This window comes from Choloepus didactylus, chromosome 13 (genome assembly GCF_015220235.1).
Source record: "Choloepus didactylus isolate mChoDid1 chromosome 13, mChoDid1.pri, whole genome shotgun sequence".
NCBI classification, from domain to species: Eukaryota; Metazoa; Chordata; class Mammalia; order Pilosa; family Megalonychidae; genus Choloepus; species Choloepus didactylus.
Window position 1 is genome coordinate 7,630,013 of NC_051319.1, and position 17,376 is coordinate 7,647,388.

The 17,376-nt window shown below is 44.9% G+C and overlaps 1 protein-coding gene across 4 annotated transcripts in view; it reads right to left on the reverse strand.

The window, feature by feature from the left end:
* Nucleotides 1–1,880: 1,880 nt before the first annotated feature.
* ZNF366 (zinc finger protein 366) overlaps nucleotides 1,881–17,376 on the reverse strand; it is a 96,144-nt gene continuing 80,648 nt past the window's right edge. For 3 of the 4 annotated variants that reach the window (XM_037801893.1, XM_037801894.1, XM_037801895.1), the window contains exons 3-5: nucleotides 15,557–15,748; nucleotides 8,912–9,086; nucleotides 1,881–5,909 (exon numbers count right to left, since the gene is read on the reverse strand). In XM_037801893.1, the coding sequence (XP_037657821.1) occupies nucleotides 5,386–5,909; nucleotides 8,912–9,086; nucleotides 15,557–15,748 (891 nt within the window). In that variant the 3' untranslated portion in view covers nucleotides 1,881–5,385. The remainder of the gene's footprint in view (nucleotides 5,910–8,911; nucleotides 9,087–15,556; nucleotides 15,749–17,376) is intronic. The other variant, XM_037801896.1, reaches the window with a different exon arrangement.

Here is a 17,376-nt window from a genome sequence, read left to right on the forward strand (position 1 = left end):
AAAGGACTGTCAGTCACCCTTCGAGAACTGAAGATTTTAAAATGGAAATATATTTGGTGAGCATTTAGTTAGTAAATATGGTAAACATGACACTATTCTTTGACCATGCAAGTTCATTATCATGAATGTGTATTATTTTACCAGAAAGGTCAGAGATGTGTCTTCAGTGGCCAAGGAGATGGAAAGAACTCTACAGCTTTACTTTATGATCTTAGAATTGCAGCCTCTTTCCACTGGTGTTTCTGATTTTTGAACTCTCTGGTTATTTGTCTTCACTTTTGTCACTTTTCCATTTCTTCCTGTCTGAGAAGCTTCATCATCTTTTTCAGTCTTAACTATATACTTTCCACCAATTGTAACCCAGGATGAAACTGAGAGAAACCAGAGGGACATAATTCTACAATCATTACTTGGTAAATATGGTCTCTTGTCAACCTACCAAAGAGGATATGTTTTATGGTAGCCATAAAAATCTAATTCATCCTTTCTGTCATTGTGTGAGGAAATGGACTTCATATAAAATGGTATTTTATTTGTACTTTAAAAATTTGCATCTATCTTATTAAAATTAATCTTGAGTAGAACAAGTCAATTGGCCCTCCAAAGCAGATTTTGTACAATCCATTACTAATTTTTTGCTGCTACCTCTTTAGTCCAGGCCAACATTATCTCTCATGGACTATTACAACTGCTTCTACATGGTCTCCTAGTGTCATTCTGGCTTCCTTCCAATGCATTCCCCACACTTTCCATTTCACCCTCACCTTGTACCACTCCTTCCCTCTCCTGCTCTGTTCTGCCACACTGTCTTCTCCCCTTGGTCATGCTCCCTTATACCACAGGACATTTGCATGTGTCATCTTTTTCCCTTTGCCTGGAATATTCTTTCCCTTGTTCCCCCCTCCACCCCACCCCATGGATGACTTTTTCTATCCCTCCAGTCTCAACTTAAAAGTCCTTTCCTCAGAGAGGCAATCCTGACCATTATGGCTACTTGGTCTTTCCTATTAAAGGTATGTGAATAGACATCTGGGAGTAAGCAGAAGTGAGAACATCCTTATATCACATGTTAATACATATGCATCCACCATGGAGGAGATTAAAAACCCAGAAGATGAAATTATCTATTGACTTTAGCCTGCCTCTCTCACCCACCACCCCAGCACCGGTTCAATGAGCACATGAACTAAGTGGTCGTGTGGCAGAGATGCAGGCTGCGCATAGGCCCAACAGCACAAACTGCACTTAACAAGGCTGATCTAGCTACTAACACTGGTAAATATCCAGCGTTGCAGCAATAGAGACTCATGCTGAGCTTCTGATATGGCACAACTCCTCAATAGAGAACAAGCAACCACTTGGTGGGGAAATAATTATATCGAGCTCCTTTCTTCCTGGAAGAGTCAGCCATTCATTCTCACAGGAATTGACACATATTCTGTTTTGCTTTTCCTGTCTGTAGAGTGTCAGCCAGCATCATTATGCTGGTTTTGAGCTACCAGCACTGAATCACACATAACATCCCATCAAATCATAGGATTCACTTTACAGTAAATGAGGTGCAGAGGTGGGCTTATGACCAGAAGATCCACTGGTCATATCACACATACTCACCGACCCCATGTTGTACCTTCCAGAACGATTTTTTTCTGAGGACAAAAGAGGATGAGGAAGATGTCGCCTGCCTGCAGATGGGCTTAAGTTCATTCATTCTTTCTGAAGCCTTGAGGGAGGAGAAGCCAACATCCTCCAGACCCTCAAGCTCCTGGGGCTGAAGACTCAACCACTGGGAATCATCCTGGCAGAGGACAGGAGGGCAGGACTGAGATGTTAGTATGACACCTTCCTCGTAAAATCCCAGGTATTTGCAAATAATTAAGTCAGCTTTTTCAACATGTCTTTATTTGCTTAAATTAACAAAATATAGGCTACAGGCTATTTTCAGGTAAACTGCTTTTTCACCAAAGCAGCAAGCAATATTCACAACTTGGGTTGCTACACACTTGGAGTTTCAGTTTTTAAATAGCAAGCCAGAATTCTGTACAAAATCAACATTTGGTATAATGTTGTCCAAATATGCAAAGGATTTTAAACATTAGCTCTGTTACATTTTGTTCCAGCAAAGCAGACAAAGATCATAATTCAAAACACAATGTTAATATTTTACTAAATTCCTTTAGGGCTTAATAAATACAGTATGCACAGTGAGCTTTCTCCTGCACCTACTCATATACAAATACACCAGTTACCCTTGAGGGTTTATGAAAGGTCAGCTTCAGTCTTGAGGCCACTGGTGAGTCAATTTTGTAAAAGACAGAATGACAGAGGAACTGAAAGGCAACAAGAGGGTTAATTATAGGCTTGAATAAAAAGGATAAAAGAAAAATATGCTGCTTGGTTGGTCAGTGAGTTGGTTCAAAGTGACAGTGTTCAAAAGCCTGGAAAGCATTTGGTAGCGATGTATTTTCAGGGTGTCACAGCGTGATGAATGTGAAGCTGTCCTGGTCCTTGAAGTGCTGGTCACCTTTGACAGCTTCACCCCTCACTTCTCTGAGGATGGCCCTGATGGGCTCTCCTGCAAGTTTGTATTCTGGTTAATCAGTCCATTAGGCACAGCTGGTCAATCCGTGCCTTAGCGCTGCACCCAAGCACGTAATGTCCACATAACGTATCATCCAAACTGTGATATTTTTGAGAGTTAAGGTGACATTAGTAATTATTCTGGGACAACAGGTGTAAACCAGGATTGTCCCAGGCAAAGCAGGATGTCGGTCACCCCCAAACATACAAAACCGAAGTTGCAGCCTTGTTTCTCAGAAGATCAGTGCTATCTTCAACATCAACTAACACCTAATTGAGCCTCTCACACCCAGAGTCACGATCTGAAAACAGACCTTGGAATACACTCTATGAAAAATTATTATTTACCCTACCCCTTTTTTTCTCCCTCCAAATGAAATTTTACTTGAAACTCTTAACATATAAAACAGATGAAATGTGAGCCGCTCCAAGTGAAGAGGGCATGGGGGCTAAGAGTTTCTCCTTCTCCCCTAGCAGCTTTGGAGGGACCTGAGGGGAACCCTGGCTCCTCAAAACACAGTCTAAAAACCACCATTCCAGACCATACTCTGTCCATCTCAACATTAACTAGTTCCTCAAACATTCCCACATGATATGTTTCGGTTGGAAGGGACTTGGAGCCTGTTACTCTAGATTTCCTGGTTCCTGTTCCAGCCAGACATGCCCAGAACAAGCTGGAAGTCTGCAGCGCTATGATCAGGCATGGCCTGAGTAGGTCCTCAACACACAGCTGCTGAATAATGAATTTATAACAGGACTCTAAGATCTAGAGGCCTCACAGACCAGCCTACTGGGTGGTCTCAGCAGAGGTGCTGAGGAGCTATATTAATAATTAATGGAAGGCAAGCTGCCCCTCTGAAGACTTGGAACAGTTTTTCGGCCAAGAGCTGTGCTTGTAACAGTGAGAGTCTCAGTATTCTCTTCCCCATCCCCTTCGCAGGTGCTCTGATCTCAGGATGTGGGTGGCAGTGGAAAGCCAAGCAGTGGTGCTCATGGGTGATGCTGAAGGACAGGAGCTTTTTTGCAAGGTGGCAGAAGAAATGCATCAGGGATTGACAATGCACGTGGTTGAATGATGGGGGCTGGATGAGGCTGGTGGGGAAACACCTTGGCCAACAGAAGAAGCCAGGATCCAGCTGTCAGAGATGGACCAGGTCTTCTAAAGACACGTACTGTGAATTCTGAAAGAAGGGGAAGCAAAATAATAAACAGTACCTAGCTCTACAGGTAAGAGTTGAAACTGCCAACCAAGAGGCAGTTTTTACATAAATGGAGAGACACAGTACCAGAAGGGCTACTGCTTCCGGTTAGTCATCGGTATACAAAGCTGTGCCTGTATTGCTTTACCTGGCACAGTGCCTAAGGAAAGCCTACCTGCTTGGCCCAACAGACCCATTCAAGTCCTTGTTATCCCCTGTAATTACAGTTCAAGGATCTGGGAAGAAATAGTCACTATAGGCCAGCCTTGTGTTTTTAAAATAGAAGTGACCACAAACATCACAGGCATCATCTTCTAGTACAAAAAGTGTGTGTCTACAGAAAGTGTGTGTGTGTGTGTCCTAGGTTGGCAATATGATTGTGAGGTCTCCTGTTCTCTCCCTTAATGAGTCTGAAGCCAGGAATAGGAATTTTTATGGAGTCCCTGGGAGGGGGTCCTGGAGGCCACCAAAATGGGCCAGTGGAGCTTTAGCCCAACCAGTCTTCCCTGGCCACACAGAAGACTCACTGGGGCCCATTTAGAAACTACTAATGCTGGGGCTCCACTCTAGACCAATTAAATCAGACTGTCTGGGGGTAATTCTGGGCATCGGTATTTTTTTAAAAAGCTCCCCAGATTATTCTAATATGCAGCCATGATTGAGAATATAGCCCAGGGTCTCGCTTATTAGTTTTTGGCTGGTGATTATTTGAATACCCAAAATAAGTCAGAGATTAGATTTCAGGGAGGATTTCCCTTTCAGCTGTAGCCTTGAAATCCACTGCTCACTCGAGGACCCCCTCTTCCTGCAGCTACTTTATGGGGTATGGGGCTTCAGTGCAAGGCAGCAGTGGTCTCCAGGAGGGGCTCTGCTTGTGATATCAGGGGCTAGTCTGAAGCAACAGAACTCCAGAGCACTTTCTGGTCCTCTGAACATATGTTCCCAAGGCCCCATCTGATGAAGGTGTGAAGCAAAACAAGACAGATACCAGCCAGAAATTAGACATTGCTGGTTCTTCCTTGGTTGAAATTATCCATATTCTCTTGCAGCAATTACCCAAGATCATTCTCTTTCAATAAATCACCCTCCTGCTGTCATTTCTGGTATTAGTGATTTTTTAATCGAGGCTATTTTTATATACACAACTATTAATATGTTCATCTATCAGGAAAAAAATATAACTATCATGAATTCAACAACTAACTGTCACTAAATAGTTATTGATAAAGTAATGTCAAGCACCATATTTTTGCCACTAGGGAGAAATTGACCATGTATTGCATATTAGTCAAAGAAAATTAGACTTCCTAAAAGCACCTCAGAGTCAGCTTACAAGTAGATATCCCGATGAGCATGTACAGTTTACCATACTGGAATGATAACAGATGAATAAAATAACACTGAAGAAGACCCTGCATCAGTGTTAAAAGTATTGAAGGTCCTGAGAGGCATCTACATTACTTTGGACAGTCCGTGCTCATTTACTGTGAGCCATTTGTAAAGATCTGCATCAAGCACCAGTCCCCAGCAAATTACAGTTCATGCAGAAAGCTGTATTTGAACTGCCTGGTTCTCATTTTCCAAACGTAATTTTAAAATGGTGCATTTAGACACCTAAAAGCACAGCTTGTTTTTCCATTTTCCTCTCCAATAATTCTTTTAAACTCGCGTCTCTATGCTGGAAGTATAAGTAATCAGAGAAAGAGGGGCCCCGCCGGGTGCTCTGCAAAGCTCGGAGGCTTAGACACTCATCTCTGGGGCTGAAATCTCTCTCCTGGCCAACACTGCCTTGGCTCTTCTCTTCCAGTTCTTCTTTCAGCGCTTCCTCCTTCTCCCCCTCGCAGGGTTCCTCAAGAGCCTTTGCGGCTGGCTTGGGATTTCTGGACAGATCTCGGGGGGCGCGGAGCGGCTCATTCCGGGGGGCGAGGCCGGGGCTGCAGGGCGCCGCCTGGCAGCTGTCGTCCTCCTCCTCCTCGTCCGGGCAGGAGCTGCCCCTGGCGCTGTCCCCGTCGGACTGAAACGCCGGCCCCTTCGCCCGCGGCTTCTGCGAAAGGTCGAAGGGCTCCTCCTGCTCCAGACTCCTCAGGACATCTGCCGTCTGAGCCAAGGCAATTCTTCCCCTTCCAAAACCTGCGCGAGCAAAGGGAGTCATGAGCTCCGAGGAAAAGCAGTGAAAACCGGGCATCGGGTGGCACCCGGGGTCGGTTAGTGGGTTGTGATTTTCCGTTTTAAAAAAGGGTAACTCACAGTAAGAGTGGGGGGATCTGAGCATTTTTGTAGATGGTGCCTAAATCACTGCAATCTCAAGGTGAATTTGGCAACATGCACCAAAAGTTTTAAAAATATGCCTACCTTTGACTTAGCAATTACACTTCTGAGAATTTGAACTGTGAAAATAGACAGCTGCACAAGATGGATGTGTAAGCATGCTCATCAGCCCATTTTTATTATAGCAAAAAAGGGGAAAACAATTTATGTACTTAACTTAGAGGTCACATCCATAAGTTGAACTATGGGTAGGCGATGTAGATATTACTAAAGACTATAAAATGTATTGCTATATATTTTAAGTGAAAAACATATATATTTAAAATGCAGATTCAGTATTATCACTCTATCACCCATCTATTTAGATCTATCCATCCATCTACCATCTCTCTCTCTCTATCAAAAAAGTCTGGAAGGATGCATGCCAAAGTCTCAAAAATGATTAAATCTAAGGTGACTTTTTACAGTTTTCTTTGCATTCCTAATGTGTTTATTATTTTGTTTTTTACACTGAGCATATATTTTGCTGTAAGAAAAAATAAAACAATAATAAAAGTATTTTCATCTTATAAAAAAACAAAGTGATTCATTTAGGGGTCTACCATGGCCCCTTGTACTCAAAGTAAACAAGACACACACACACAAAACTGCTGTGTCCGACCACAAGCACCCCTGCTGCCAGGCATGGTGATGCCAGAGGCTCTCACTCCTAGTCTTGGTTTAGAGGGCCCTATCTAGATGGACCTTCTAGCTCCCAAGCAGATGCATGGTAGCTGTTCATCCGATCCAATCCTTAAGGCTGTGACCCAAGGTGAGCCAAAAGTTAGACCCCAGGGACACGGCCCGAACAGATTGGGACTACAGAAGAGAAAACCTAAGAAAGAAGGGGTCCAGAGGTGTGGCCACACCCTACTGCACTGCAGGAGAACCAGGCTTCTGGGGTGGGAGTGCAAAAACGAAGGGTAGGGGGCCCTATGTGCAACTCTGCCTACTTTATGGTATTGTCAAAAAATGAAGCTGCCTATGTCTTTATCTTTATCACCCCACAGGGTGGGGGTGCTTTTTAATCTCGATCATTAATTCTGAGCCCTTTCGAAGACTAGAGTGAAAAAATGCTAACACCCTTTGCAGATGAAAACATTAAAGGTGTTGAAAGTCTGTTAAGTTTTTTTCAAAGCAATCCACTGATAGGTTGTGATGTTCTTTGTTTTTTCCAGAAGAATGCCAGAGCTGTTTACGTGCCTTGTGAGGCTTGAACATCACTGTTAGGTAAATCATGGTGACCGGGATAAGCTTGCAAATGTCACTTCTTCTGGAAAAATCCAGGCCTAGTTTGGGAAGTGGCACAGGCAACTAGAGATTTAAAGAATAATCCAGGAGAAAAAGATCTCAGAAAAAAAAAAGTGGGTTTTGTTTCTTAACCAGATTTTTTTTTTTTTTCAGGTCTTTTGCACAAGCTCCATCCCTTGTTTTGGGATGGCCATGGTTCTCTGTCACCCAGGAAACACCCAACTCAGTGTGTGTCATGGAATATCTGAAAGCTACAATCATTTTGTTTCATGGTATTATGTGCTTGTGTGGATCTTGTTCGTGAATATGTGCATCTATTTTCTCATCTCTTTTATGAGGGGATTGATGTAGCAGCAAACAAACAAATCACCCCATGTTTTTACCCAGTGTAATGAACACTGGCTCAGATTCAGGAATTCTTGAATTAGAATCCCAGTTCTGTCTCCAGACTTGCTGTTTGACCTTGAACAATTTATATAACACCTCTGGCCCTTGCTCTCCTTTTATTGTAAAAAGACAATAACACAGCCTATTACATGAGCTTTTAGGGATGAACAATAATGTTTCTCAAGTGTCTTGCCTTGTGCTGGCACATAGTAGTGGTCAATGAATAATAGCCAGTTATTATTATTTTGTAAATTCTATGTATAACTGTAGTCTCTTTCACTACACAGACTTGTCCTAGTAACAAAGGGGGCCTCATTCTACTCTTATATGCCACGGCATGAAGCTCACAACCTTGGAGCAAGGTGCATCTACTGCCTGTTTTTTTGAAGGATTGGTTGATTAGGTGACTAAAGAGATACCCTGCTGAATTTGGTAGATCTTGAATATAAACTCCTCACTGCCAAGGGCACTGGGACGGAGAGGATAAAGGAGTAGAGCACTTCTCATTAGTTCAGTTGGGACTCAGGGGCTTATTCAGTTAGGACATAAGCTCCTGCCAATCAGCCCTACCCGAGCAGGAAAAATTGTCCTTGGGCAGATCTAGTCATAAACAGGCAGAGGAGACCTAGCCTGATATAAACACACTCCTGCTGATAGAGAGCTTGCAGACTGTGTTTTTCAGAATGAAAAAATCACAGGCCCTTTAATAGCCAGATGATGAAGTGAATACAGCAAAGGCTTTAGCATCAGAAAGGTCTATGCTCACATCCTGACTGCCACTTTTCAGTATGAGCAATTTTGGGCAACATCTCTTGAAGCTTGGTGAACCCATCTGTAAAATAGGGATAATAGAATTTCCAACAGCCTGAAGTCGCTGTGAAAGATTAAAGAAGACAAGGCAGCTGATGCAGAGTCCAGAAAAAAAGAAACCAGTAGTGGTACCTGTAGTCGTCATTATTATATTCCAACGTACTCTGTAGTTCATGTTTTTTACTTGCCATCTTCAGCTCTTAGCATCCTGTTGTATAGTTATATTACAAGTCTGCGCTTGCTTCTCTGCTTTGGTCTTAAAAATTAGGGTCGCTTTTTGACAAGTAGGGTAACCCCAAGATAATGCTCTATCAGAGACATGCAGCCCCCCTCCCCCGGACTCCGCAGCCTCGGCGGCTTGCTGGCGGCGCGATTACCGTGGGAATGGAGGCCCCGTTCCATGACTCCGTGCTTGACCTTCATGTGGCGCGTCAGGTTCCCCTTCAGGGTGAATTTGCTCGGGCAGTAGAGGCACTTGAAGGGTTTGCTGTCGGAGTGCAGGTGCATGTGGCCCATGAGGTTGTGCATGCGGTTGAACTCCTTCCCGCACAGCTGTGGAGACAGTGCGGAGAACACAGGTTACCAGCCGGCGGGGACCCCGCCAAGGGGAACCCGCATCCGGGCCCTGGGACTCGGCCTGCCCACACGCCCCTGCTTGGTTTTGGGTCTTGGATTTTTCTAAACTGCTTCTAACGAAAATGTCAGGGCAGGGATGGATTCTGCCCAGCCCAGCAACAGGGAGGGAGGGATACAAGAATTTTGTTCCCGTATCTGGGGATTTTTTAATCGAGGTAAAAATGGTGATGTGTTTCAAGCTTCTTCTGAAAGGAGAAGCTGATCTGAGGAGAAAAGCTGATCTGAAAAGCAATTAGTGTGTGCTTCATTTTAGCTACAAGGATATGATTACTGAGTTAATGTTTATGGAGCATTTACAATATGGAAGGCAACATACTGAGTCTGCAATGGAACAGCTCATTTCTTTCTCACATCAGCTCAGTGACACCTGTGCTCTCATCATCCCATTTCACAGATGGGCAAACTGAGGGGCCAATGCACACAGCTGGAGTGGTCTGAAGGGATAATATACGGGAGATGGATTTTTAGCCTAACTGTGAAGAATGTGTAGAGCGTTCTTATTCTTGTTTTGACACAGGATAAAATCCCTTCATTGAATATTTCCAGACACTTCAATCAATCTTAAACTACAGGCAAGGTAACTGTCACTTTTGTGGTCAGGATCAATTGCTTATTGCTGCCACAGCTTCTGGGACTTTGGGGTCAGTACAGTTCATGCACTTCACCTGCCCCTGGGTACCACTGCCACACTCTACTCATAGGAAGTGCACTGACTGCTTTCCAGATTCTTCCTCAGCCTTGACGCATTCCCTTTTTTGATCTTTTGTCATAGGCTAGTGTGTGTGCTCTTCTACACTAATGAGCTATGCTGGTACTGAACTTTCTGAAACATTTTAGAGGCACATGGGGACACCAGGACATTAAAATATTTTCCCTGCCCTCATGGTGGTCAGCTATGATTATCTGATGTATAGCTGGTAAAGGAGACTGGTTTTTGTGCTGTTGATAAAATTTAATTTTTATATACCAGCATTAGCCTTTTAGTTTATGGAATCCTACTATGCCAGCCTGTGGAGAGCTTTCTCAGGGCTCTGAGCAGAGAGCTGTCAACTCTAAAAGGTGTTCCAGGTTGTCTCCAATGAAAGCTTCCTTCCTTTCCTTTGTAGCCAATGTCAGTATCTAGCGCAGGGCTACACAGATAATTACATGCAATGAATACTTAGGTATTTGGTTAAATGGATAAAACAAACAATAAAAAATAAATCACCTCCCCATGCAAAAATTCCACAAAGCAGCCATCACCACCTCTCCTCCTTTCTGCACTAAACCTATACACACTTATTTTGCAAATTAAAGTCCTCAGTGGTGGAAGGGAAGAGCCAGTTAACTCAGGACCTGAGGTACTTGGGCACCATTCACATCTCGGGAGTAGGTAGCCTTAACTACTTCTCCTCAGACTCCAACCCTTCCACAAAGCCCTTCGGTCCTTCTCTAGAACACCTGGCCTCTTCGTCTTTCTTACGGGGTTGCATTCACATGACAACACACAAGTGTATGGAGACATTTTATGTCTGTGAAATTCAGAGAGAGACCACTCAGTCTGTTAGTGAAGAGGGGGGAAAAGAGGATGGGAACATTAGTTATGTGGTCAATTCATGACGGAGCTTTTGGGTGTGGATTGAGAGGTGAGCTCCAAGCAGAATCGTTGAAGTAGGGGAGGGGAATCAGACTGGGAAGGAGAAGAATGGTGGAGGCTCAAACCACAACTCTAATTTCTTCTCCTGGGAAAAACAGCTTTCTAGGTCAAGACTCCCCTTTGGCATGAGATGCGAAGCTAAGAGGCTCACCCAAATCAGGACTTGCTGAATCTTTTCCTGCTGCAACGGTCTGAGGAGATATTAAAATAGAGGTGGGCATTGGTACAGGAAGCTGCCCAAGTGGGAGGACCCTGACTTCATCTTGCACCTGGACATCTCCTTCAGTCTACCCCTGTTTGGACCTTTTCTTGCGCTAATGAGCAGCATTAGTCTGCCTCTGATATTAACTCCCAGCTTCTCCACCTATATTCTCTTTTTAAGAGGAAAGTGGACATCAAAATGTAATAAAAATTTAGAACGAATGTTTTGAACTGTTTGTTTAAAAATGGGTTGCACAGATCATGACGCTCTGCGATGGCAGCACAGAGAGTTGAAGGTGACAACCCAGATGGACAGAGAACTTGCTAACCCTCCATTTTTTCTTCTGTAAAAAGCTGATAATAATCGTAGTTACCTATCAGGGTTGTTGTGAGGATCTAATGGGATAATTCACGTAAAGAGCTTGGCAAATAGTAAGGGCTCAATAAACATTAGCTCTCATTCCTATCATTATCATTTACCTAGTAAGATCTTTGACATTCCAGAAATAGAAGGATCTTTGAAGTCACAGATGCTATCCTTTGAAACCGAAGTATTTGGGGGAAACATTAAAAGAAGGGCCAAGTGAGGAATCCGTGGAATAAATATCTGCCAGGTTTCTTGTGGCATAAAGGCAAGTAATTGTGCCTGACCCAGGTCTGAGAAATGTGGACAGAAACAGAAGATTCATCCTAGATTGCAGGCTTCAGGGGAGTCCACAATTTTCTCCCCAATCCTCAGTCTCCCCTCCAAACAGCTAGCAGATGTCCTGTTCTTTCCAGGGCTCTTTGTCCCCTCATCAACTCTGAAGCTGCAAATCTGGCCTCCTGATGCCTCTTTTCCCTCCCAGATCCAGGGCCTGGAGGTGCCTCAGGCAACTTCCCAGCGACAACGCTGACAGCCAGCAGCCACAGAGGAGTCTGCTGTGAGCAGAAGCAGCATGATGGCCAGCGTGTGGCCGCTCGGCTGGGGCCAGAGGCCAACAAAGCCGAGAATAGGCCCCCTACCTCACTCCAGCCTGCCTGATCCGAGCTTCAGACTAAGATGCACCAGGAAGCCTGTGTTTTCCTATTCTCAGAGAAAAGGTCAAAGAGCTGCAGCCTGCAGCCCGGGAGAATGGCCTCTGCGAAACTGCCCTTCCCTTACATTCTTCTCTCTCTTTTTTTTTTAATAAGAAGGGTGTTCCTTTCCTCAAAGGGAGAGAGAGGGAGGGAGGGAGAGAGAGACTGTAAACTGTCCAAAAGGACCGTGAGAAAACAGGAAGCTTTGAAAAGTACAAGAGAAAGCAAGATGAAATCTATTTGCAGGCGGGTCCCTGGGGACATGTGAGGCATTGTTAACCAGGCAGTTCATGCAGCTATATCCTTCCTTCTGCTGAGGAGGGGTTTGCTGCCAAAAGGCTGCTATCTGGTCACTGCCTTAACCCCCTCTGCACCAGCCTAAAAACCCCGACCCCATGCACCAGGGCTTCTAAAACCCCCAACCTGTTTTCTCCTTGAGGGGACATTGGAGCCAACTTGGTGGCAGGACAGGGAGCTCTCATCCCTCCTCAGAACCCTGCCCTCAGACCTTCAGTCCTCTGCATCAAACAAGGCTGCAGATGACCTGGTGATTCATAACTTAGGCAGCTCCCGCTTCACCCATCTCAAAGGAGAATTTGTCCCGGAAATTCTGGATGGCTGCTTTTCCTGGACAGGTTTCCCAAAGACGGCAGCTGGTTCTTTGCTATTATGAAGTGAGGCCGCTACAAGGATAGTCTCCAAATCAACCTCTGCGTGCTTACGCAGAATCTGGGAAGCATATTTCTGAAACATGGCTTAAGCCTTCAGGCTCAGGTCTCTGGAACAACTCCAGTTGGCTCCAAGAAGCAAGAAGTCCAAAAACTGAGCCAATAGTGAAAAAGCCCAGAGGAGCAGTAATTTTTTATAAGAAAAAAAACCACAACAACATAAAATTGAAACCTTTCCCCTCCTCTAATTTTCCATCCTATTGTTAGTGCCTAATCCCACCGTGAGTGAACGCTGCTTGCTATAGACAGCTGTTTCCACTGAGCACAGGGCTGGAGAGAACCAATGCATGCTGCAACAGGAGGAGGCAGGTATATTAGGAGGAATTTTCAATGGAGAGGATCCTAAGAAATTGGTATCTGTTACTATAAGAATCTTCCTTTCAGCAAGTTTGTGGACAAAGGAGACAGAGCCACACTTCAAGTGTGGCTGGAGCAACGCCTACCTCTTTTTTCCAACATGTCAATCATTTAAAGGGAATTAGTCTTCCCTGGTTCCACGATAAAGCCGGGGTTTAGTGATATGAGGTTTAGATGTTTTCAACAGCGCTAGGCCACCAGCCAGCCATTTATCTCAAATGGTTACAGACTGTACAGCAACCAGCAAATGGCCCTCTCTTCTCTCCCTACCCCTCCCCTCCCAATAATCTCTACCCAGGGCCAGATTTCCAAGAATCCAGTACATGGGATGGGAAGAAACACCCACAGGACACCATCTGGAGATGGCCCACCCCACAGGGGGATTTGGAGATAGTTTAAAGGCATAAGGAGCCTCACTACAGAATCTCTAAACCCAGACATACACCGAAAGTGTGTTGAAATGAAAAAGGCTGATGGTACGGGAAGCCCACCAAGCAGGGTGACACTCTGTAGGGAGAGGAGGATAGGGTTCTGTGGATTTTTGGAGGACTGTAACCTGTGTCAAGGGCTCCTGCATATTTTAACAGCTTTCTGTACTCCATTGACAGTTGATAAGATTAAAAAATACAATTCATACTGGAAGGCCAAGAGTAACAATCAAACATAAAGAATGAAAAATGATAAAAGACCTTGTTTGCACTTCCATTGCAGGAGGCAGTAAACCCCTGGCAGGAGGAATAGCTCTGTTAAATGCGAGGAGCTGAGGGGTGTGGTAAGGAAATCAAAGGAGAGAGAGGAGGTGGTCTATAGAGCTCATTGGCTCTCAGAGCCAAGGCCAGCTTCATGAGGGTCTGACCTGTGTGGTTACACAGGGCCCCATACTCGGAAGGGTCCCGCGCTTGGTTTGAAATGCTCTGCTGTCACCATCTTGAAATTCCCAATAATGTATGAATGACGGGCCTTGCATTTTCATTTTGCACTGGGCCCTGCAAATTATACAGCCCTGCCTGCAGTCTTCTCTGCCCTCAGCTCGATGACTCTAGATGAACATAAGTTGACTCTCAAACCACTGGGAACTTGAAGGCAAGGAGGGGAAGCACAAGTCATTGGCAGGAAAAGGTCTGAAGAGAGAATTCTTCCTCCCCCACCTCCGGAGAATGCCCACATGGATCTAGGGAAGCTCTGGTTCCTGACCCCTCTCACCCTGCCCCAGGAGCAGCCAGCACAGGAAAGAAGTCAGCTTCACAGGGGGTTCCTTTAAGTTGGGGGAAGGACCAGCTGCAGAGGGATGATATCTGGAACAGCCCCTGGTAGCTGCAGACCCCACTTTAGAAATATGGATCAACGGAGAATATCATTTGGACCCCATCAGACACTCAGTAACAGAGAAAAGGAAAATTTCCATCTCAAACAGAAGGGTTCTAACAATATCTGGATTTGGTCATTTCCCTCTTCTTCCTCCTCAGCCATCTCTTCATGTCCAGGATGACATCTGCCTGGACATTCCTTGAATTAAACTATCCAATCTTGAGCAACATTCCTTCTAATTTTAGAAGCGAAGAAGGGAAACAGTGTAGGGGAAGCCACAGCCTTGGGAAGCCCGAGCATTTCTGAGTAATACCAGTCGGTGCCTTGGGCTTTACAAATCTCCAGCTCATACATGATCTCATCCGATGAAATAAAAACCCAGACAAGTGAGTCTGACACATACATCCTAACAAAGATGCTCAATCCCTATGCTGCATGGTACTAAGGGATAAATTTTAAAAATACTTCAAATGGTCACACACAATTATTTCTCAGCCCAAACAAGCATTTCTGAGTTGAGGGGCTAGCCTCGGAATCCCTTTCATCCTCTCTGGGGGCCTTCCTTCCAATTACACTGCTCTGCCCAAGGGTCAGGAAGGGAGGAGGGAAGGAGGGGGAAGGAAGCTAGAAGCTTCTGTAGAAGCTTCTGTAACTCCTTTCTACATCTACTTGCTGACTTGTAAAGGGATGAGGGCTACCTGACTTCTCTCTAGAACAGGAGTTCTGCACATCACCTTTATCCATTGGCAACCTCATGCCCCAAATAGGCCTCCCACCTCTCCGACTTTCCCCCTGCCTGCTCCACCCCAAAAGCAGTAGCTTCTCTTTCTCTCTCTAGCCCACATACCCTGGTCACTGATATCAAAGTGAGGTAAGCAGGGCAGGCTTCTGGGGGACCAGCCACAGGCTGGTGTGAGCATAGGTGTGGTGGAAAGAGGGGCAGAGTGGCAGGTGGCACCTGGGGCTGGCCACGGACCTACTCTGGCTGGGCCTCAGTGGTGGCCCTGATGAAAGGGAGTGGAAAGATTCCTGGGACCCTTTCTCACTGAGCCCTGCAAGTCTCCCCTCTCCACACTCCTGCAGGGCACGCTGCTCACCTTGCATTTAAAAGGCTTCACGTCAGAGTGGACGATCATATGTGCCTTGAGGGTCTGCTTCTGCACAAAGCTCTTGTAGCACAGGTGACACTGGTAGGCACGGATGTTGGTGTGGATCAGCACGTGTCTCTTCATGTTGGCCAGCAGGGTGAACTCCCGCCCGCAAATCCCACACTTGTGCTCCTTCACACCCTGGGGAGAGGCGAGATTCAGAAAAGTGGTGGTTATGGCTAAAATGCAGTCATCAGGATTAGGATCCTCAGTTTCTCACACGGCCAAATAAATCCACAAAGAGCTGGGTGACAGACATTGAGTTCAAAATGGTGTGACTTTAGCCTTGTTCAATTACTATTTTCTTAAAGAGTTGATTTACATAATTCTTTTTTTTTCTCCTGAAAATCATAAAGTAGACCAGTAGAGGAAAAAGAAAGCTATTGCTTTGTTGTTTTTGTTGCCGCTGGGGTTAGTTCCATAGGGAGAGTTCTCCGGGATTAACATGATTTTGGTAGGAACACTGTGGAAGGATATGCAGGATGAGTCTATCATCCAGCTTTCATGGTAATGAAAAAACAAAACGTTTTAAACTGATGTTATCGTTTCCCATATGAAAATCAATGTCTCTTGAGTTTTCATTAATGAACTTGAAAATCCCAGAAGAACAACTCATATCCACACTCCAATAAATTACAACTTGATAATCACTTGCAATTGGTCCCTGGGCTCCCACTGGGTTCTGCTGCAGTGGTCTCGGTGTGACTCAGCTGTGGAGCCTCCCCCCAAGCTGGCGTCTGTCCTCTAGAGCAGTTTGGCAGGGGATGCTCTCTGAATTGGAAAACAGGACAGAAGGAGGTTTCCTGGTTTCCTTGTTGCCTGCAGAGAAGTGCTTGAGTATTTAAGTAAAGATGCCCTCTGTTGAGAGCATTTCCGTGGATTCAAAGCTCAAGTAGAACATTAGCTAACCCTGACTACTTTACCAGTGCTTCCCTGAAAAGGCCTTTGCAAGCCGTCTTGACCCAGAGTGACTTCCGGGGAGGAAAACTTAAGAGATCCCTGGCATTAAAATGAAGGCCCTTACTAGATTAGGACAGGACACTTGGCTAACAACTATGCATTATAAAAGCCTAGCATCTGTAGGGGCCTAAGTAGATAAAGGGGTTCCAAGAGCAGCTCTGTCTCTCTGAATCGACCTTTCCTTTACTTTAAGTTGGGGCATGGTAAGAAAGCACCACTCCTCAGGGCGCGCCCCATGATGTTAAAGGGTGGGTTCAGGCTCTGTCCAGGTATTTGCTGCTACAGAGCACCCTTAGATAAATCCTGTAGACTTTCCAGGTGTTGGTTTCTTCATCTCAAGATGAAGTGGTGAGAACACTGGAGTTCCTTCCAGCTCCAACACGCTCGTCTAAATGGCTGTAGATGAGTATGGATTTATGCTAGTGAAGAGATCTAGAAATCAATCCCCTTTTAAAATTAAATTTTAATGCCCTCCTAAAAAGATGAACTTTTAAAATGTATCGCATAGTCAAAATGTGAGTTTAAAATAATGAAATGAGTGGAAAATATTTTCTTTATGGGTGTCAGGGTTTACTTCCGCATCTTTCTTCTCATGATTTTCCCTGGAGTTGGCCAGGATCTAGTGTCTTGGGAGCACAAAGAAGTATCTGTTTATCACTGTTTTGGGAATGCTCTAAACAGAATTCAGTGTCCAAAGTAAAAACTTCACGTGTGGCTGGCCAGGAACTCAAGTGAATGCAAGCCTGGACCCAACTTTTGGAGAATAAAAGAGACTGCTGTGTCTCTGGCAAGATCAGTCAAATCACAGA